Genomic DNA, 16658 nt, shown 5'->3' with positions numbered 1-16658 from the left:
AGACCCTGTAATTCAGCTCAAGTAGCTGCTTCACCTCTGGCCTGTCAGATCAACTTGCTAACCACAGACTGGGAAATAGCTCCCTGCTAGCTCCCAGCAGGAGATTTATCTTTGGCAAGGGCTGAAAACATCCCTTCCCCCCCCTTTTGATTACGGAGAGGCCCAGAGATGCAGAAAGAGAACTATGCTATAAGTTTGCCAGGTATTTCAAGATCTCACCTTACACTGGAAGAGGATTAGGGCTAGAAAAGAATTTTGTCAAGATTAAGGAAAACAAGCCAGTTCTTTTAAATAAAGTATCAGTTCTGGTGAACTGTCCCCAGAGGGGTTTGGGCTCCAGGATAGGGTTTCTAGTCTGAGGAGATGGGCAGTCCTGGAGAATGGCAGCTCAGAAGGGCTTGCAGCACAGCAGTAAGCTGAACTGCGTCACCAAGATGTGCAAGCTCCACTGAAGTCATTGGTTGCACTGGAAGAGGTCTGTGTAGCCCACACCAGTGGAGCCAGCCCAAAAATACTTGCCCCGATTGGATCCTCATCCTAAGTGCAGTCACACTCAGCTGTCTCCCAGTTACCCAGTCCCACCAGCTGCCATGGCTCCCAGGTGAACAACCCACCCTGAGCTGAACTTGGCTCCCAAACACTCCAGTGTCATAGCACATGTTAAAGATCACTCATTCACATCATAACTCACACACCTGAGCAAGACCAAAGCTGGTTCCAGGCAATGAAGCAGCTCAGCTCTACAAGCATTGCCATGGCAAGAGGCAGAGGCATATAGCACTGTGACATGCCTCAAGTCCATGGGGTATGGATGCTCCCGTGCTTAAAATGGGGACACTAGAAGTCTCCTTTGAGACTACCAAAGGAGGTGTCCAGGCCTCTTCAGACCTGGGTGGGGTTGGGATGCTCATGCTTGAAGCTACAGAGCAGCAGGATGTAAAGAAGCAGAGAAACACCAAATACACAGTGACCTTCCTAGGTTCAACTCAAGTGGAAGCACATTTTCTCTGCTTGTCCAAGTATTTTGCAACGCTTTGTCTGATGTGTCCTCACCTACACTCCACAATGCTGAAAGGCACTGCCTTAGAAGAGGCTCAGCACCCATAGGAGACAGGATTGACTGTTTTTTCCATGGGAATCAGCAAGATTTGGAGGAAGCAAGCCATCTGGTAAAGGATCTGGAAGACCTCCTGCAGGCAAGGCATCTACCTTTCCTGCAGGCAGAGTAAGGATCTTTGGTGTCAAGGCCAAGCAGGGCAGATCCCCCATCAAAAATCACACCTTACCAGTCTTAGCACTGATCTAAAATGAGGCATTGTAGAGGTCACCAGGGTAAAATGAAGCCCCTCTAAGCTCAAAGCATAGCCAAGAGCACTATCTTAACGCCCAGAAGATTGAACACTCCATCTTGACAACTTCCAAGCGGAATCCTAGGAGACAGAGCTGGAAAGCCCCACAAGAGGTTATCTGCAACACAGAGAACCAGCTTCACCTACAATCTTCAGCTGCAATCTCTAACAGAAGTGCGGTTATGCCCCCCTCCAGGGCTGCCTGGCTTTGTTTTGTTGCCATACCAAGAGTTCACCAATCTTTAAAAAAAAAAAAAAATCGACCCACAGAGGAGCCTTTACAATGAGGATATTTAAAGGTCTGAGCTCACCCTACAAGTGTAAGCCAGTTAACACACCCAGCTCAGCAGGGGTTCACACAGCAAGACCAGCACTGGGAGTCAGCCGTAGGCAGATCACGAGGACTAGGGCACAGCAATGCCTCTGTACAGTTTCTTTTAAGCAATCGGGTGCAGAAGACCACCTAGATCCCAGCAAGCAAGTCACAGGAGCAAGCTGCCAGGCTCTGCATGCCAGAGCTTGGCAGACGGACATTCTGTGGTCCTGCAGTCCCCCACCAGCAGCCCCTCCAGCCAAGCCTACAGGGGAGTCAAACAGCACCAGTGCCCTCTGGCACAGGCTGTAGCAACACACAGCACACACCCACACAGAGCTGGGGAAGCTGTCACCTGCAGCTGATGGATGGCAGCAGGGAACAAACAAGGGACTTTGAGGAGGTGGAATTTAAAGGGTAGTAGCTTGCTCTGAGTGGAAGCTAGGACAGGTATTCTTGAAGACATGAGTCTACCTCAGTAGATGCTCATCTGGCAGTGCTGATGCTTTTGGAGCAGAGTCATGACCAGCTCCTTTTGGGAAGGAGTGAACTGAAGCAGGAAGCCTAGTGCCAAGCCGTGAGCTCTGTGCATTAAAGCAGTTAATCTTGGCAGCCTGTCTCACCTACCTGCATGTTACACACGAAGGCATCACCCAGGGGTCAGATTCAAGACACACCCACGCATATCTCAAAGTGAACTGTTAGTATTGCTGGACCAACAATGGAGAGAAAAAATAAGTATACCAGGAGCAGATGGAAGCTAATTCTTTTTGCTCATCAGCTGACCCCTTCCAAAAGGACCTGATTTTGAAAGCAAGAGTTGCTTGACCCAACTTGCTTTGGGAGGCTGCTCTACAGCTTGGTTTCAGATGTTTCCAAGGCAGAACAAGGCTCTGGCTAAATTTCTACCTGTTCCTCCCAGGACTGCCTTAGCCAGAGAGGGCCATTTGACAGGTTTTTAAGCAAAGCTCAGATGTTCTTGTGAGCAGCTCAGTACTCCATTCACATCTAGGGGAAGTCGCATGTTGCTCCACAGCACTAGCAGCTACCTCCTGCTACGCCCAGTAAATGGCCAATTATGCTAGTTCAGTCTCTGGAAGACTCAGAACAGGTTTTCCAATAAAGGAAACTTTTGCTGCAATTGTGAAACTTGTCCGTCCAGTGCACAGAAAATGCAGAAGTCAGAGCAAACTAGGTTTTCCCCAAGCTCCATAAGCATCTGGCTATCCAATGAATGCTATTTTAATGAGCTGCGCCAAATGAATCTGCTAATAATATTCACGCCAACTCCCATACATCCTGACATCCCATCAACATGAACTGCACACTCCATGTTGCCTTCCAAGCCAGCACAGACTCAGCATTAATGTCAGATACTGTTGAGCTTGCATGTTCTACAGTGGATGCATAGAAGAGCTGTTTTGCTCTGTGTTCTTTCCAAAGGAAGAGTTCAAGTTTTTTTAACCTGTCATTTCCCCTTCCCCCAAAAGAAATCCTTCAGCAACTGAGTTAACAAAATACTCCCCACATCTCAGAAGAATGATTTAAGGTCACAAGCAGACTGGAAGACCACGTAGCGCATGCAGGAGCTGCTTGATGCATTTGAAATAGTTCTCTGCAACAGCTAAGGCAAAAAAGGCAGAATAGAGTTTTTTTTCTATCAGCTAGAACAAATCCCATAACTGCTATGTTTATTCATGTAGTCAAAATACTCCCTGTTCCACTTAGCACAGTGTAAACATGCATTACAATGAAATGTAAAGCTTACCAAGCTGATAAACTTCATAAGTGTATTTTATGACAGTATCTCAAGAGATAAGACTTATTAGCACTTACAGCCACGATCTCAGGGAACCTTAAAAGGCACAGTTAAAAACAGGAGAACAGAAAAAAATTGTGACTAGATGTCAAAAACCCCAGCTTCCGAAGGGTTAACCCTTTCCACCCAGCAGCACCATCATTCCTAGCTCCTACTCGACTTGACCTGAGCTGGCTCCCCAGCTCTGGCCCCAGTAAGTCAGGAAAACCTATCCTACCTGTCCTGCCCGCAGCCAGACCATGTGCTGGTCCAGGACCTGCAGCCACGTTCTGCAGGAGCAGCAGTAGCCTCCCATCAGCATTTGACAACAACAAGCAACAGGCCCTCTGCTTGAGGGCTGCTCAGATTGAGAAACCTATTGCATTAACATGCTACAAGCCACTAGAGAGCTTTTTTGGCTGCAGAGAGAAAGGCTGCTTCGTCATGGAGGGAAGCCAGAGGCTCAGTGTGTTGGCAGTCTGGAAAGCCAGGTACATGAGACTTCTTGGCTTGCTTCAACACACACCCTCAGAGAAGCACTGGGAAGCTGGCAGGTTGCTACCTGGATAGTCAGGGAACATGGGGTAAAGAAGTTTGTGTCTAACATAGGCTTTTAGTATGAACTAAGCAAGTGGCATCCCACCCAAGAGTGCTTTCTCCACGAGGTAGCTGTAGCTGCATGTTTAGGCAGAAGGAACCTCTACATGCAGCAGATCAAGACAGTTTTAATGCACTGAGCCCTCTTCTCAAATGCCTCAGGCAGTAGACATTAGGGTAAGCTCTGTCCCATTTGTATTCTACAGAACTCAAGGCTTGGGTTCTCTGGCCACCTAAGATTGTCACCTTGCTCCATGTAACTGGAACAGAGGATCAACACAGAGCTTCCAGCAGTAGAAGCCCTTGCCCCTCTGGTGGCCGGAGCTAGGTGACCATGTTCAAGACTGCCTCCCCCCAGGCACTCTCCAAAGTAGCATCTCAGCAGTCTCCAAGAAGAGCTTCAAAATCTCTACCCAGCCCAAGTCCCTCTTCTTAGAGAGCAGCTACTCTGACAGAGGGAGGCAGGGCAGGCAAGTCTGGCCTTCAACTCTTATGAGCTCAGCTTTCTAGGTCCCACCACCCTTGCACAGCTCTGGCCAGCCCTACATCAGAAACTGCCTCATGCAGTCAAAGGCGCTGGTGACGCTCACTGGTTTAGTACTTCCTCTGTATTCTTGGAGGAGTCTCAGTAGCCAGATAGCTTAGTTCAGCAGTGTCTTCTGGCTTGGCTTTTCCATCAAAAAAAAAATCTCAAGGAGCCTTTAAATACCAACATTTCACCAAGGAAAACACCAGAAATAAAAACACTGTCAGCATCTCCCTAAATGAAGGGAATGGAATGGAGCATCCCCGGGACAGGAGCATCTTCTCCAGGAGGCAGTTACACCTAGTCTGGAATCACAATGGATTAAGCAGACAGAAAAATGAAGAAAGCAGCAAAGACTGACAAAACCCAGTCCTATCAGACAGATTCAAACTAAGGAGCATCACAGCAGCTTCTCCATGCAGTCTTCCAGACCTTCCTCTTAACCCTCCCCCTTCCCAGTGCCACAATCTAATTCAATTACCTACCACTGAATAAGCCTTAAGGCAATTCTCATTACCCTGAGATAAAGCACAAGGCCTTTAATTATTAAACACTCATGGGCTTTTTGTGTTGGGATTGTGGGGCTGGAGTCCCTTTTCTTGTTGTTAGCAGCTTCCAGAAAGCAAGTTAATCATTGACCAGGCCTTTCACCAGGAGACCAGAGTCCTGTAGATTCCTGATCTCTAGTTCTGCATCACCAGTCACACTAAAGAAAGTCACTGGCCTCCTCCTGCTTCTCCAAGTATCACTTAATATCCTCCTAACGAGCCATCTTCTCCCTGCAGGGAGTCATCTGTAACACTGGTGACCCCTGCCAGTAAAACATGCAGTATTTGGTGAGCATGTATGCAGCCACTGTGTCCAACAGCAGGTTGAGTTCAGAGAGATGGCCCCAATGTCTTTCCAAGTAAGGGAAACTGAGGCACAAGGTAATGGTTCTCAAGCCTCAAGCAACATGGTCAATCCAGTACATGAGTCCAAGACATACTAATCCATGTCTGAATAAAGTTTTGCTCCATCCTCCGAGTATGCTGCAGATGGAGGAAGCTTTCTGGTACCTCCCAACCTCATCTGGGACAGCTCCAGGTCACCAGCACTGAAGATGCTGGTCTGGTGGACCTTAGCTGCATGCACAGTTATTTTCCAAAATGCTCCTGCGTCTGTCACCACCCTCAGGGCACTCCATCGATTCCAGTGCCGCCTTCAAGTATCTACAAAGTAAATGATCCTTCTGGGCATGGGGTTCCCCTTCACAGAGGGATGGAGGTTACACACCGCTTTTAGTTGTCCCAGAGAGGCCAACTGTGGGAGAGAAGCCAGTCAGGACTCAGACAGATCAATCTCTACGTGACAGTTCACCCAGCTCAAAAAGAGCAGAGGAGGGAACTACAAACTAAGCCAGACACACCCTTCTTATTCCAAGGAAAACCAGAAATGCAGCACCTTAAAAAGCCAGCACCACCATCTAGAAAAAAGCAGACCACCACAGGGGTGGGATGGCAAAGCTGTCCTCCCAGCCCCAGGAGCTGCCTCCTTACGCTCCAGCTGTGTTTGCCTGTGCGCCGCATTCCTCCCTCGCCACCCGAGTCCAGGCTTTGTTTTTCTGGGTTGTGCTGAGAACCAGCTGCTCCATCTCACACACACGCCAGAGACGGCCGGCGCGTCTGGAAAGCCAACACGCTGTGGCCTGGCTACGCAACAGCTTCCCGAGAAGTTCACACGCCTTCGGCTGGAGCTGCAGACGCGAGCGTGTGGCCCCACACTACCATCAAGTGACAGGTACAGAAATTCTTGATATGTAAGAGCCATGTTAGCACCTAACATATCCCACAAGGCTGGAAAAAACAGGCAGCAAAGCCTGCCAAGCACCAGTGGGCTTGCTTTTATTGGAGATGACATTCAAGCTGATGCCACACACTTGTAGCAGCAGAGTTCAGAATCTCACGCTAACTCTCAGCCCCCTGAAGAGCCCATCTCATCAGGGAGGTCACAACCCCCAAATAACCCTTCAAGTCCAATACTCAGATTTTTTTCTAAGTAATTTCAGCAAAAAAAAAAAATCACACCCTGAATTGCAGGGTTTCTACCCCAGCAGCACTTCAAGCTTAGCAGGGTACCTGTTCTACACCTGCCAACAGGAACAAAAGTCCCTTGCACTTTCACCGCCAAAAAAACTCCACCGTGCAAGCAAGAAACCTGCTTTGGCCAGCAACGTGTTGGTAAATTAGGGCAAGCTATGCTTCCCCTCCCTCCCTCTCCCCCACGCAAGCATTTAAGGGTTCCTGTTGCCTGCGTGCGGTGTACAGATCAGTTACATTTATGAAGAACATTGCAATCTGTCAATATAAACACTATGTAAGCATGAGCCACTTGTAACGTTACTACTGTCTTGACAAGTGTTTGCAGAGGGAGAAGAGCTGCTCGGCTCCAGCTGGAAGAAAGCAGCGCAAGCTTCAAGCTGCAGAAACCAACCCTTCTCCCAGAAAAAAAAAAAAAGAGAAAGGGGTGCATCAAAACTGAAGCAGAGTATAAATCAGAACACCCAGAAAGAAACAGAGGGGGTTTGATTTATGGCCTGGACAAGCCACAACCTCAGACCCACAGACCAGGCAGCTCAGGAAAGCAGCAAGCTCCCACGGGCCGGTTCGCCTTCCCACTGGCACCAGAGCAGAGCAGGGCTGAAGTTAATCAACCCGTCGCCCCAGCACAGCTAATCTTGTCATCTGCCACTTCCAAACCCAGTAGTGCAAGACCCAACACAATTCCCAGATGCTGCTATGGCATTTTCACCACCCCCCAGCCGCATCAGAGAGGGAAGGGAGGGAGGAGAGGTACCCACACCCAAAGCTTGTGAGGCACAAGAAAAGCAGAACAGGGAGGAAAAGTGAAATGCAATGCTTTCTCAGGGATCCCAGCAGTCTGGGGCTTTTCCAAGCCACCCCCATCAGCCAGTGGCAATATGGTGCAAATTAGTTTTCAGACAGCCCAGCTGCAGAGGAGATGGCTGAACATAAAAGCAGGCTCGCTTTGAGAACAGCCAGTGCATCTCAACCAGGCAGTCTCAGCTGACGCTTATCTCGAGGCAATGCTTCCCCCTCTGGTATAGACTCTGCCAGTAACAGTCTCCCATACATACTCCTGCCCTAAAGCGCACCCATCATCATCAGGCATCCCCACGGGTGACTTCTAGACCTACCACAAGCCATTAGATCCTGCTCGGTTTTGCAGGCATGCTTTCTCCTCTCTAGCATCAAGAAGTCTCATGTCAGACGAGGCTTAGGAGCTGTAGCATCACCACATCCCTGAAGCCAGCCTCTTCCAGCTGCTTTCCAGTAATTAGGGCTAACAGACCCCCTCCTAAGCAGGTGCCTGCAGGGACTCAGCTCTGCTCACTGCTACACATCAGTGTACCTATGCTTCAGGTCCTGCCTTTGCTGCGTAGCAGCTCCAGGTCAAGCTGGCACCTGCTTCTCTCCTACACCAGGGAGAAGGTCAGCAACACCCAAGGAGCAGTGCTGAGGCTGCCAGCGTAGCCCAAGGGACAAGTCTGTCCCTCCCTTCACCCTGGACAGGGAACCTTTACCTTCAGCCCATGCCCTAACCAGGCAGCCTGGGGATGGAGCAAGACAGCAGCAAGGGCCCCCATCTCCACTAACACTTTATCTCAAACACCAAAATCTACTTCCAGAGTGCATTTATCATTCCTGGCTGCTTGTGCATGCCTCTAAGAGCATCAGAGTCAGACACATGGAAAACCAGCAGCCCCCAGCCATGGCCTTCCCACCCCCAGCATCCCCTCCCGCTCTCTGCCCCAGAGGGGCAGCCGCAGACATAACTACATGCTGACACAATCTTGTTATCGTGTAACCATGCCCGATTTCTGTCCCCATGTGCTAATTCCCCGCCAGGCCACGCATTTGGAGACACTGAATTCTTTCCCTGAAATAAGACATTGGGGATGGGGTGGAAGGGATCATCCACAGCTGTCCCTATCCCCCACCAGACAGGGGAACTGAGCAGCTAAGCTGCAGCTACAGTGGGACATCTGTTTAACACAGCCGCCTACTGCTCTCTGCGCCCTACCACCTCCTCCAACCAGGATGTTCACACCCAGAGCAGAGGGTCTAGCAGGCCACTGAAAGGTGTCACGGTGGCTTTGATGATGCTTGGACTGGGACGGAGCGTCCTTTCACCTGCCTGGAAAGGACATTGCATTAAGTGAGCCCTCTTCATTTCAACTCAGCTCCCGAGCAAAGGGCGATGCATCCAGGTTTTTAGGAAAGATTTATATAAAACAGATGTGCTTCCTCACCTGGAGCAGTTCCTCCATGGACACAGCTACTTTTCTAGGCATAGCAAGAACAGCAAATACCAGCCTTCACAGGGCACTTGCAGAGGCACCAAGAGCTCTGCAGGAACACACAGCTTTTCCAGTTAAGATTTCTTTCCTTATCAATATACAGAAGCCCACAGCAAGGAGGGCTCAGCTTTTTTGCACACACTTGTTAGACCATATATTGCTGGGGATTAGCAGGGACCCCGGACCTCAGCATTGACTGTTCCCTCATGTCCCCAGGAGCTCAGCAAGTGCAGTCTCTGCTTCAGGCCTCCTGGAAGAAGAAAGAGGAGAGGAGCAGCAGATGCTGCTCCTTCACTGTGTCTCTAACCAGAGAGCAGGATGCTTTGCATAGGCAAACTCCACCGCACACCACAGCAGCCCTGGAGCGCACATCTGGCCAGGTGCACATCTGGCAGCACCTCCTCTGCCCTCCTTATTGCCACGGAGGGAGTCTCAAACCAGAAACGGCAGCTGTACCGAGACGGAGGGAATAACCCAAAGCAACCAGGACGGACCTAGCAGCACACTTCCCTCGGCTCAACGCGCCGCGCTCCAAAGTTCAAACTTACACCGGCCACACGAGAAATCCCAGAAGCGACTGGAATGAGTTACCTGCCGCACTACAGCAGACCCCAGCACCGCAGGGATTAACTGGAGAGTCACAGCCAAGCTGGTTACAAGCCCTGTCAGTCCCCAAGGGACGGTACAACTGCACAGTGCCGGTGGTCTTCGGCAGACAGACGAGCTAGCAGGCTCGGTACGACCCTCCGCATGCTGCTGGGGGGAAAGAGGGATTTTCCTAAAAACCCATGCCCAAGGGACGAGGCCGTTTCCTCAGCAAACCTGCCTCAGCAGCAGGATGTTAAATGGTTCTCGAGCTGGAAAGGGGAGAGGTAAGTAGCAGCGTTTGGAGAACTTTGCCAGACCACAGGCAATGGACAAGCCGCAGCACCAGGAGTTGTTTTACTGGAAAGAAAGGGGAAGGGGGGGGAAACCTCAAGTCTGCTCAAACATTCTCCAGGGCTGGTCCAGCGGCTCCTACCAGCAATCACAGCACAACATCCCCCCCCAAAAAAGCAGCAAGAACCACTGCTGTGGGGCAAACCCACGCCAAAACCTCTTTGTCAGGTGTTCACATCCCACCCCCGCCGCGAACCGACCCTAATTCAGGGAGAAGTCTTACAAAAAGACGAAAAACAGATTAAAAATGCCAAGAAGCAGCCACACTGACACCCCAAAAAATGGGGGGGGCTGCGCAGCCGGGAGCGCGAGCCACCTGCGCGGCGCGAGGCGGGCCGGTAGCGCCCCCTGCCGGCCGCGCCCCGGCGCCGCGCACAGGTGAGCTCCGCGGGGATGCGGAGCCTCCGCGCTTCTTCGGGGAAAGATTTTTTGTTTCGGGGCGCAAAAACGTTCAGCAGGGTCTCAGGGTGGGGACGGCAGCTTGCGCCTCCACACCCCCCCCCAAAAAAACCCCTCACACACCCCCCCAAAAAACTCACAGCGCCTCCGGGGTGATGCCAGGAGCCGCTTGCCAGCACCTGGTGCTGAAGCACGCGCTTAAATCGGGGGGGAAAAGGCGTTTTGAGTTGTTTTCCGCGCTGGTGGAGGTTGCAGCACGCACCCGGAGCTGAGTTCCCCTCGGCCACCCAGCTACGGGACCCCTCCGCGGGGGTCACCGCCTCCCGGCCCGCAGCCCCCGGGAGCAGCGCGGCGAGCGGCACGGCAGAGGGGACTCGGGCCGCCGGACTCCGAGCAGCGGGACGTGGGGGGGAGGCACGGAGAGCCCCGTACCCCTCTCTCGGGTCGGCTGTCAGGGAGCCAGAGCGCGTCAGCGAGCGCACGGCAGCATCCCCACCTCGGGCGGGACGGAGGTGCGAAACAACCCCCCCAAAAAATAACTTAAAAGAAAATAAAAGTTATGAGCGGGGTGCGGGGGGGATCCCGCGCCGGGCACCTACCCGAAGTAGGCGGCGGAGGGCCGCGGGGCGCAGGCGAGCAGCCCTAGGAGCGCGCAGGAGCAGAGCCATCCCAGCAGGACGTGTCCATCCAGCATCTTGCAGCGGCTCCGGCGCTGCTCATCTCGTTCCCCCGCCGCGCCCGCTGCGGCCCCCGCCGCCCGCCCCGCTTCTTATAGCCCGGCCGGCAGCGAGAGCCCGGCCGGCGGCGGGGCGGGGACGGGGCGGGGCCGGCGCCGAGGGGCGGGGCCGCGGCGGAGGGGCGGGGAAGGGGGGCGGGGGAACGCCCCCGGGAGGCGGGAGCTGGGCGGGGAGAGGGGGCGGGGGGCGGAGCGAAGGGGTGGGGAGAGCTGGGGGCGGGACGGGGCGGGGCGTGCGGGGGACGGGGGTAGCGCGGCCCGGGTGGGCAGGGGACAGGGGTGACAGGGTCTGAGTATGCAGGGGATGGGGGTGACAGGGTCTGGGTGTGCAAGGGACTGGGGTGACACAGCCTGGGTGGGCAGGGGACGGGAGTGACATGGTCTGAGTATGCAGGGGATGGGGGTGACAGGGTCTGGGTGGGCAAGGGACGGGGGTGACACAGCCCAGGTGTCCAGGGGACGGGGGTGACAGGGTCTGGGTGTGCAAGGGACAGGGGTGACATGGTCTGGGTGGGCAAGGGACCAGGGTAACATGGTCTGGGTGGGCAAGGGACCAGGGTGACACAGCCTGGGTGGGCAGGGGACGGGAGTGACATGGTCTGAGTATGCAGGGGATGGGGGTGACAGGGTCTGGGTGGGCAAGGGACGGGGGTGAAACAGCCCAGGTGTCCAGGGGACGGGGATGACAGGGTCTGGGTGTGCAAGGGACAGGGGTGACATGGTCTGGGTGGGCAAGGGACAGGGTGACATGGTCTGGGTGGGCAGGGGACGGGGGTGACACAGCCCAGCTGGGCAGGGGACAGGGGTGACAGAGTCTGAGTATGCAGGGGATGGGGGTGACACGACTTGGATGGGCAAGGGACAGGGTGACAGCTTCTGGGTGGGCAAGGGATTGGGGTGACACAGCCTGGGTGGGCAAAGGATGGGGGTGACACGGTCTGGGTGGGCAAGGGACAAATCTGATATGGCCCAGGTGTGCGAGGAACAGGTATGACATGCCCAGTTGTGCAAGAGGTGGGTGTGACATGGTCTGAGTGTGCAGGGGACAGGTGTGACACAGCCCTGGTGTACAAGGGACAAATGTGACACAGCCCAGGTGGGCAGGGGATGGGTGTGACATGGCCCGGGTGTGCAAGGAAAAAATGTGACACAGCCCAGGTGAGCAGGGGATGGGCATGACACAGCCCAGGTGTGCAAGGAATGGGTGTGACACAGCCCTGGTGTGCAAGGGACAAATGTGACACAGCCCAGGTGGGAAGGGGATGGGTGTGACATGGCCTGGGTGTGCAAGGAATGGGTGTGACACAGCCCTGGTGTGCAAGGGACAAATGTGACACAGCCCAGGTGGGAAGGGGATGGGTGTGACATGGCCTGGGTGTGCAAGGAATGGGTGTGACACAGCCCTGGTGTGCAAGGGACAAATGTGACACAGCCCAGGTGGGAAGGGGATAGGCGTGACATGGCCTCGGTGTGCAAGGAATGAGAGTTGCACAGCCTGAGTGTGCAAGCAACAGGCGTGACACAGCCTGGGTGTTCAACAAATGGTTGTGACATGGCCCCGGGTGAGAAGTGTACGGGTGGCACGGCCCACGTGGGAAAGGGGTGGCTGTGACAGGGTCTGAGTGTGTAAGGGACAGACGTGACATGGCCTGCATGTGCAAGGGATGGGTGTGACATGGCCTGAGTGTGCAGGGGACGAGTGTGAAACAGCCTGGGTGTTCAACAAACAGTTGTGACATGGCCCAGGTGTGCAAGGGACAGGTGTGACACAGTCTGAGTGTGCAAGGGACAGGTGTGACATGGCCTGGGTGTGCAGGGTCTGGCTGTGACATGGCCTGAGTGTGCAAGGGACCAGTGTGGTGTGGCCTGGGTGTGCAAGGGGCATGTGTGATATGGCCCAGGCATGCAAGGAACAGGTGTGACACAGCCTGGGTGTTCAACAAACAGTTGTGACATGGCCCAGGTGTGCAAGGGACAGGTGTGACACAGTCTGAGTGTGCAAGGGACAGGTGTGACATGGCCTGGGTGTGCAGGGTCTGGCTGTGACATGGCCTGAGTGTGCAAGGAATGGGTATGACATGCTCCAGGTGAGCAGGGGACGGGTGTGACATGGCCTGAGTGTGCAAGGGATGGGTGTGACATTGTCTGGGAGCCCCCAGCCTGGGTGTGCAGGGGGCAGGTGTGACACATCTGGGCATGAAAGGGACAAGTGTGCAAGGGCTGGATGCACCAGGGATGGGCTGGGAGTTCCAGGGATGGGCAGTTGTGCAAGGGTCAGGCAGTCATGCAAGGGTCAGGCAGTTGTGCAAGGGGTAGATGTGCCACATCTGGACAGCTGTGCAAGGGCTGGGTGGTCATGCAAAGGTTGGGTGTGCAAGAGCTGGACACGCCAGGGCAGGGCAGTCATGCAAAGGCTGAATGTGCCAGGGGTGGGCAGCCGTGCGAGGTTCAGGCAGACGTGCGAAGGTTAGGTGTGCAAGGGCTGGATGTGCCAGGAATGGGAAGTCATGCAAGGACCAGATGTGCAAGATCTGGATGCACCACATCTGGGCAAGGGCTGGGCAGTCGTGAAAGCCCTGCGTGTGCAAGGACTGGATATTCCAGGGACAGGCTGCTGGGCTGAGGGTGGGTGTGCAAAGCCCAGCCTGTTGTGCAAGGGCTGGGTGTGTAAGGCCTGGACATGCTAGGACCAGGCAGCCGTGCAAGGGCCAAGCGTGCAAGGCCTGGGCAGCTGTGGCAGGGCTGAGCACACGAGGTTTAGGTGTGCGAGGGCTGATCAGATGCGTACGGACCTGACGGGCAAGGGCCAGGCGTGTGATGATGATCCATCATGTAAAAACTCGGTAGTTGTGCAAGGGCTGGACAGTTGTCCGAGGGCTGGACATGCCAGTCCGTCCTTCAACGGCTGGACAGCCAGGCCAAGGCAAGATGGGCAAGGGCTGATCCAGCGCGCAAGAGCTGATCGGTTGTGCAAAAGATGGACGTGGAAAGGCGAGGGCACCACACAATCCTGTGCGCACACTCCCAGCCCCGTGCAGGAGCAATGCAGCCCGGTGATCGCTGGTGCGTTGGAGGGGAGCACAGAGAGGTTGGTAAAGACCTCTAAGATCATCAAGACCAACCGTCAACCATGCCTGCTAAATCATGTCCCAAAGGGCCACAGCTACATGTTTTTTGAACCCCTCCAGGGGTGGTGACTCCACCACTGCCCTGGGCAGCCTGTTCCAATGCCAGACCACTCTTTCAATACAGAATTTTTTCCTAATATCCAATCTGAACCTCCCCTGACGCAGCCTGAGGCCATTGCCTCTCGTCCTATTGCTGGTTACTTGGGAGAAGAGACCAACCCCCCCCTCACTACACCCTCCTGTCAGGTAGTTGTAGAGAGCAAACAGGTCTCCCCTCAGCCTCCTCTTCTCCAGACTGAACAACCCCAGCTCCCTCAGCAGCTCCTCATCAGACTTGTTCTCCAGCCCCCTCCCCAGCCTTGCTGCCCTTCTCTGGACATGCTCCAGCCCCTCCAGGTCCTTCTTGCAGTGAGGGGCCCAACACTGCACACAGGACTGGAGGGGCGGCCTCAGCAGTGCTGAGTCCAGGGGCACCATCCCTGCCCTCCTCCCGCTGGCCACCCCATTCCTGATACAAGCCAGGATGGCGGTGGCCTTCTTGTCCACCTGGGCACACTGCTGGCTCCTGTTCAGCCGGCTGTTGACCAGCACCCTCAGGGCCTTTTCCGCCAAGCAGCTCTCCATCCACTCCTCCCCAAGCCTGGAGCATTGCATGGGTGTGACCAAAGTGCAGGACCCGGCACTTGGCCTGACTGAACCTCTTACAGCTGGTCTTGGCCTGTTGATCCAGTCTGTCCAGATCCCTCTGTAGACCCTTCCCACCCTCGAGTAGATTGACACTTCCACCCAGGTTGGTGTCATCTGCAAAGCTACTGAGGGAGCACTCAATCCCCTCATCCAGATCATTGATGAAGATGTTAAACAAGACCGGACCCGACACTGAGCCCTGTGGGACGCCTCTCGTGACCGGCTGCCAGCTGGATTCAACTCCATTCACCACCACTCTCTGGGCTCGAACATTGTTGTCATTCTTGAGGTCATTTCTGCACCCGCTGCCACCCAAGAACAAAAAGGCTTCCCTCCTGAGCCCGCCTGTGTCACGCTGCTGAACCACCCCATGTCCCCGTGGGGACAGCCGGGAGGACACGCAGGTGCTCAGCGCTGGCCTCTCATCTCAAAAGCCACCATCCCCAGGGCTTTAAGGTGCTCAGCTCCGCAGAGCTGTGCCCAGCAGGTGACAATTGGGTGCAAGATAAGACAGCGAGACCCTTGGATAACCGTGGTGGGGCTGTCTGTGTTCCTGACCCCCGTGGTCTGCGGACAAACCGATTCAGGAACCACGCAGGGAGTGGGTTACTGGGGATGAACCGTTTGTCCTGGAGCAACACTGGGAGCTCAGTGAATTTATTCTCCTCGCCGGCTGCGCGCTTGGGCACTTCCAGCCTTCCCGTCACTACGCAAACTGTTTGGATTCTGCTTATTTTCAGAATAAAAGCCGGGGGGGGCGGGGAAGAAAGCTGCTTTAATTTTTAATGTGTAAAACATCCTAGCCCAGTCCCTGACTGAACCTTTGCAAAACGAGCGTGTGGACAAGCAGCCCGCTTTGCACCACGCACAGCTTTGCACATCCACGTTGCACGTGGGTTTGGGGTTTGGGGGGCTCCCACTGCGGCTCCGCACCACAAATCTCAGCAGCCCTCGGGATGGGGGCTGAAACACGCTGAGTGGGGGGGTTTGGGGGGTGTCAGATCTCACCCAGCGAATGGCTTCCTCAAATCTGCAGGATTCACCAGGGTCTGGGAATATCTCAGCTCCCTGCTCGCGGTGGTTGGGGTGAAGGGGCACCGCGCCACCAGCCCCTGTGCCCTCAAGGAAGGTAAGCGGCCCCGGGCTCTGCGGGCGATCGCAGCCCGGCGGAGGCCAGCAGCAATATTGCATTAAAGCCCCATCTAGAGGCCTTTCAACGAGGAGAGCTTGGGACACGGGGACCAGCTCCGGGGTTGTGTTGGGTGTCCTCATCCTCCCACTCGCGCTCTTCCAGCTTGAGAAGAGGCAATAAAGGACTGCAGATGGAGGAGGAGACCAGCAAGGTTATCTCTGTGTCATTGAGAGGCTTTGTCTGAGTGTTTCTCTGTTGGAAAAGACGGCTTTAAAGTCATTCTTCACGCACATCCCCTTCAAGCTGGTGTGCCCAGCACGTGGAAGGAGACTCCGGTTACGCCAGGCAGCCCCGAGGCAGAGGTCCGGGGCACGCAGCCGCGGCCGGGTCGTGGAAAGGCAAGCGTGACCCTCGCCATTACTCATTTCCTCTGCCCAGAGCAAGGTGCCGCAGCCGAGCTGATGCTCTGGGGCGTGCGCGACTCTTTCCGAAGTGAGACAGCACCAGAAATAGTCACCGCTTCTGCTTTCAGCCGGGGGAAAGGGGAAGCCCAAGAGGGTGATGATTCCTCCAGGGTTTTGCTGGATGTGGTTTGTCATGCCTGAGGACCGTGCACCGGTCCTGGGTGCAGCATCCTCCTGGGACAGCTCTGTGGCTTTCCAGGTCCTTCAGCAGTCCCCAGGGTGACACAAAA

The 16658-nt window shown here is 54.7% G+C and overlaps 1 protein-coding gene across 1 annotated transcript in view; it reads right to left on the bottom strand.

Moving 5' to 3' along the window:
- Positions 1-11005, bottom strand: part of WNT9A (Wnt family member 9A) — a 62204-nt gene extending 51199 nt beyond the window's left edge. Inside the window, exon 1 of the mRNA XM_075419949.1 lies at positions 10881-11005. Coding sequence (XP_075276064.1) covers positions 10881-10975 — 95 coding nt within the window. The 5' untranslated portion in view covers positions 10976-11005. The remainder of the gene's footprint in view (positions 1-10880) is intronic.
- Between the last annotated feature and the right edge of the window lie 5653 nt (positions 11006-16658).

Source organism: Opisthocomus hoazin, chromosome 4 (assembly GCF_030867145.1).
Source record: "Opisthocomus hoazin isolate bOpiHoa1 chromosome 4, bOpiHoa1.hap1, whole genome shotgun sequence".
In the NCBI taxonomy this organism is placed as follows: Eukaryota; Metazoa; Chordata; class Aves; order Opisthocomiformes; family Opisthocomidae; genus Opisthocomus; species Opisthocomus hoazin.
Note: the sequence above shows the minus strand (reverse complement) of the source record. Positions and strands in the feature narration are given on the sequence as shown.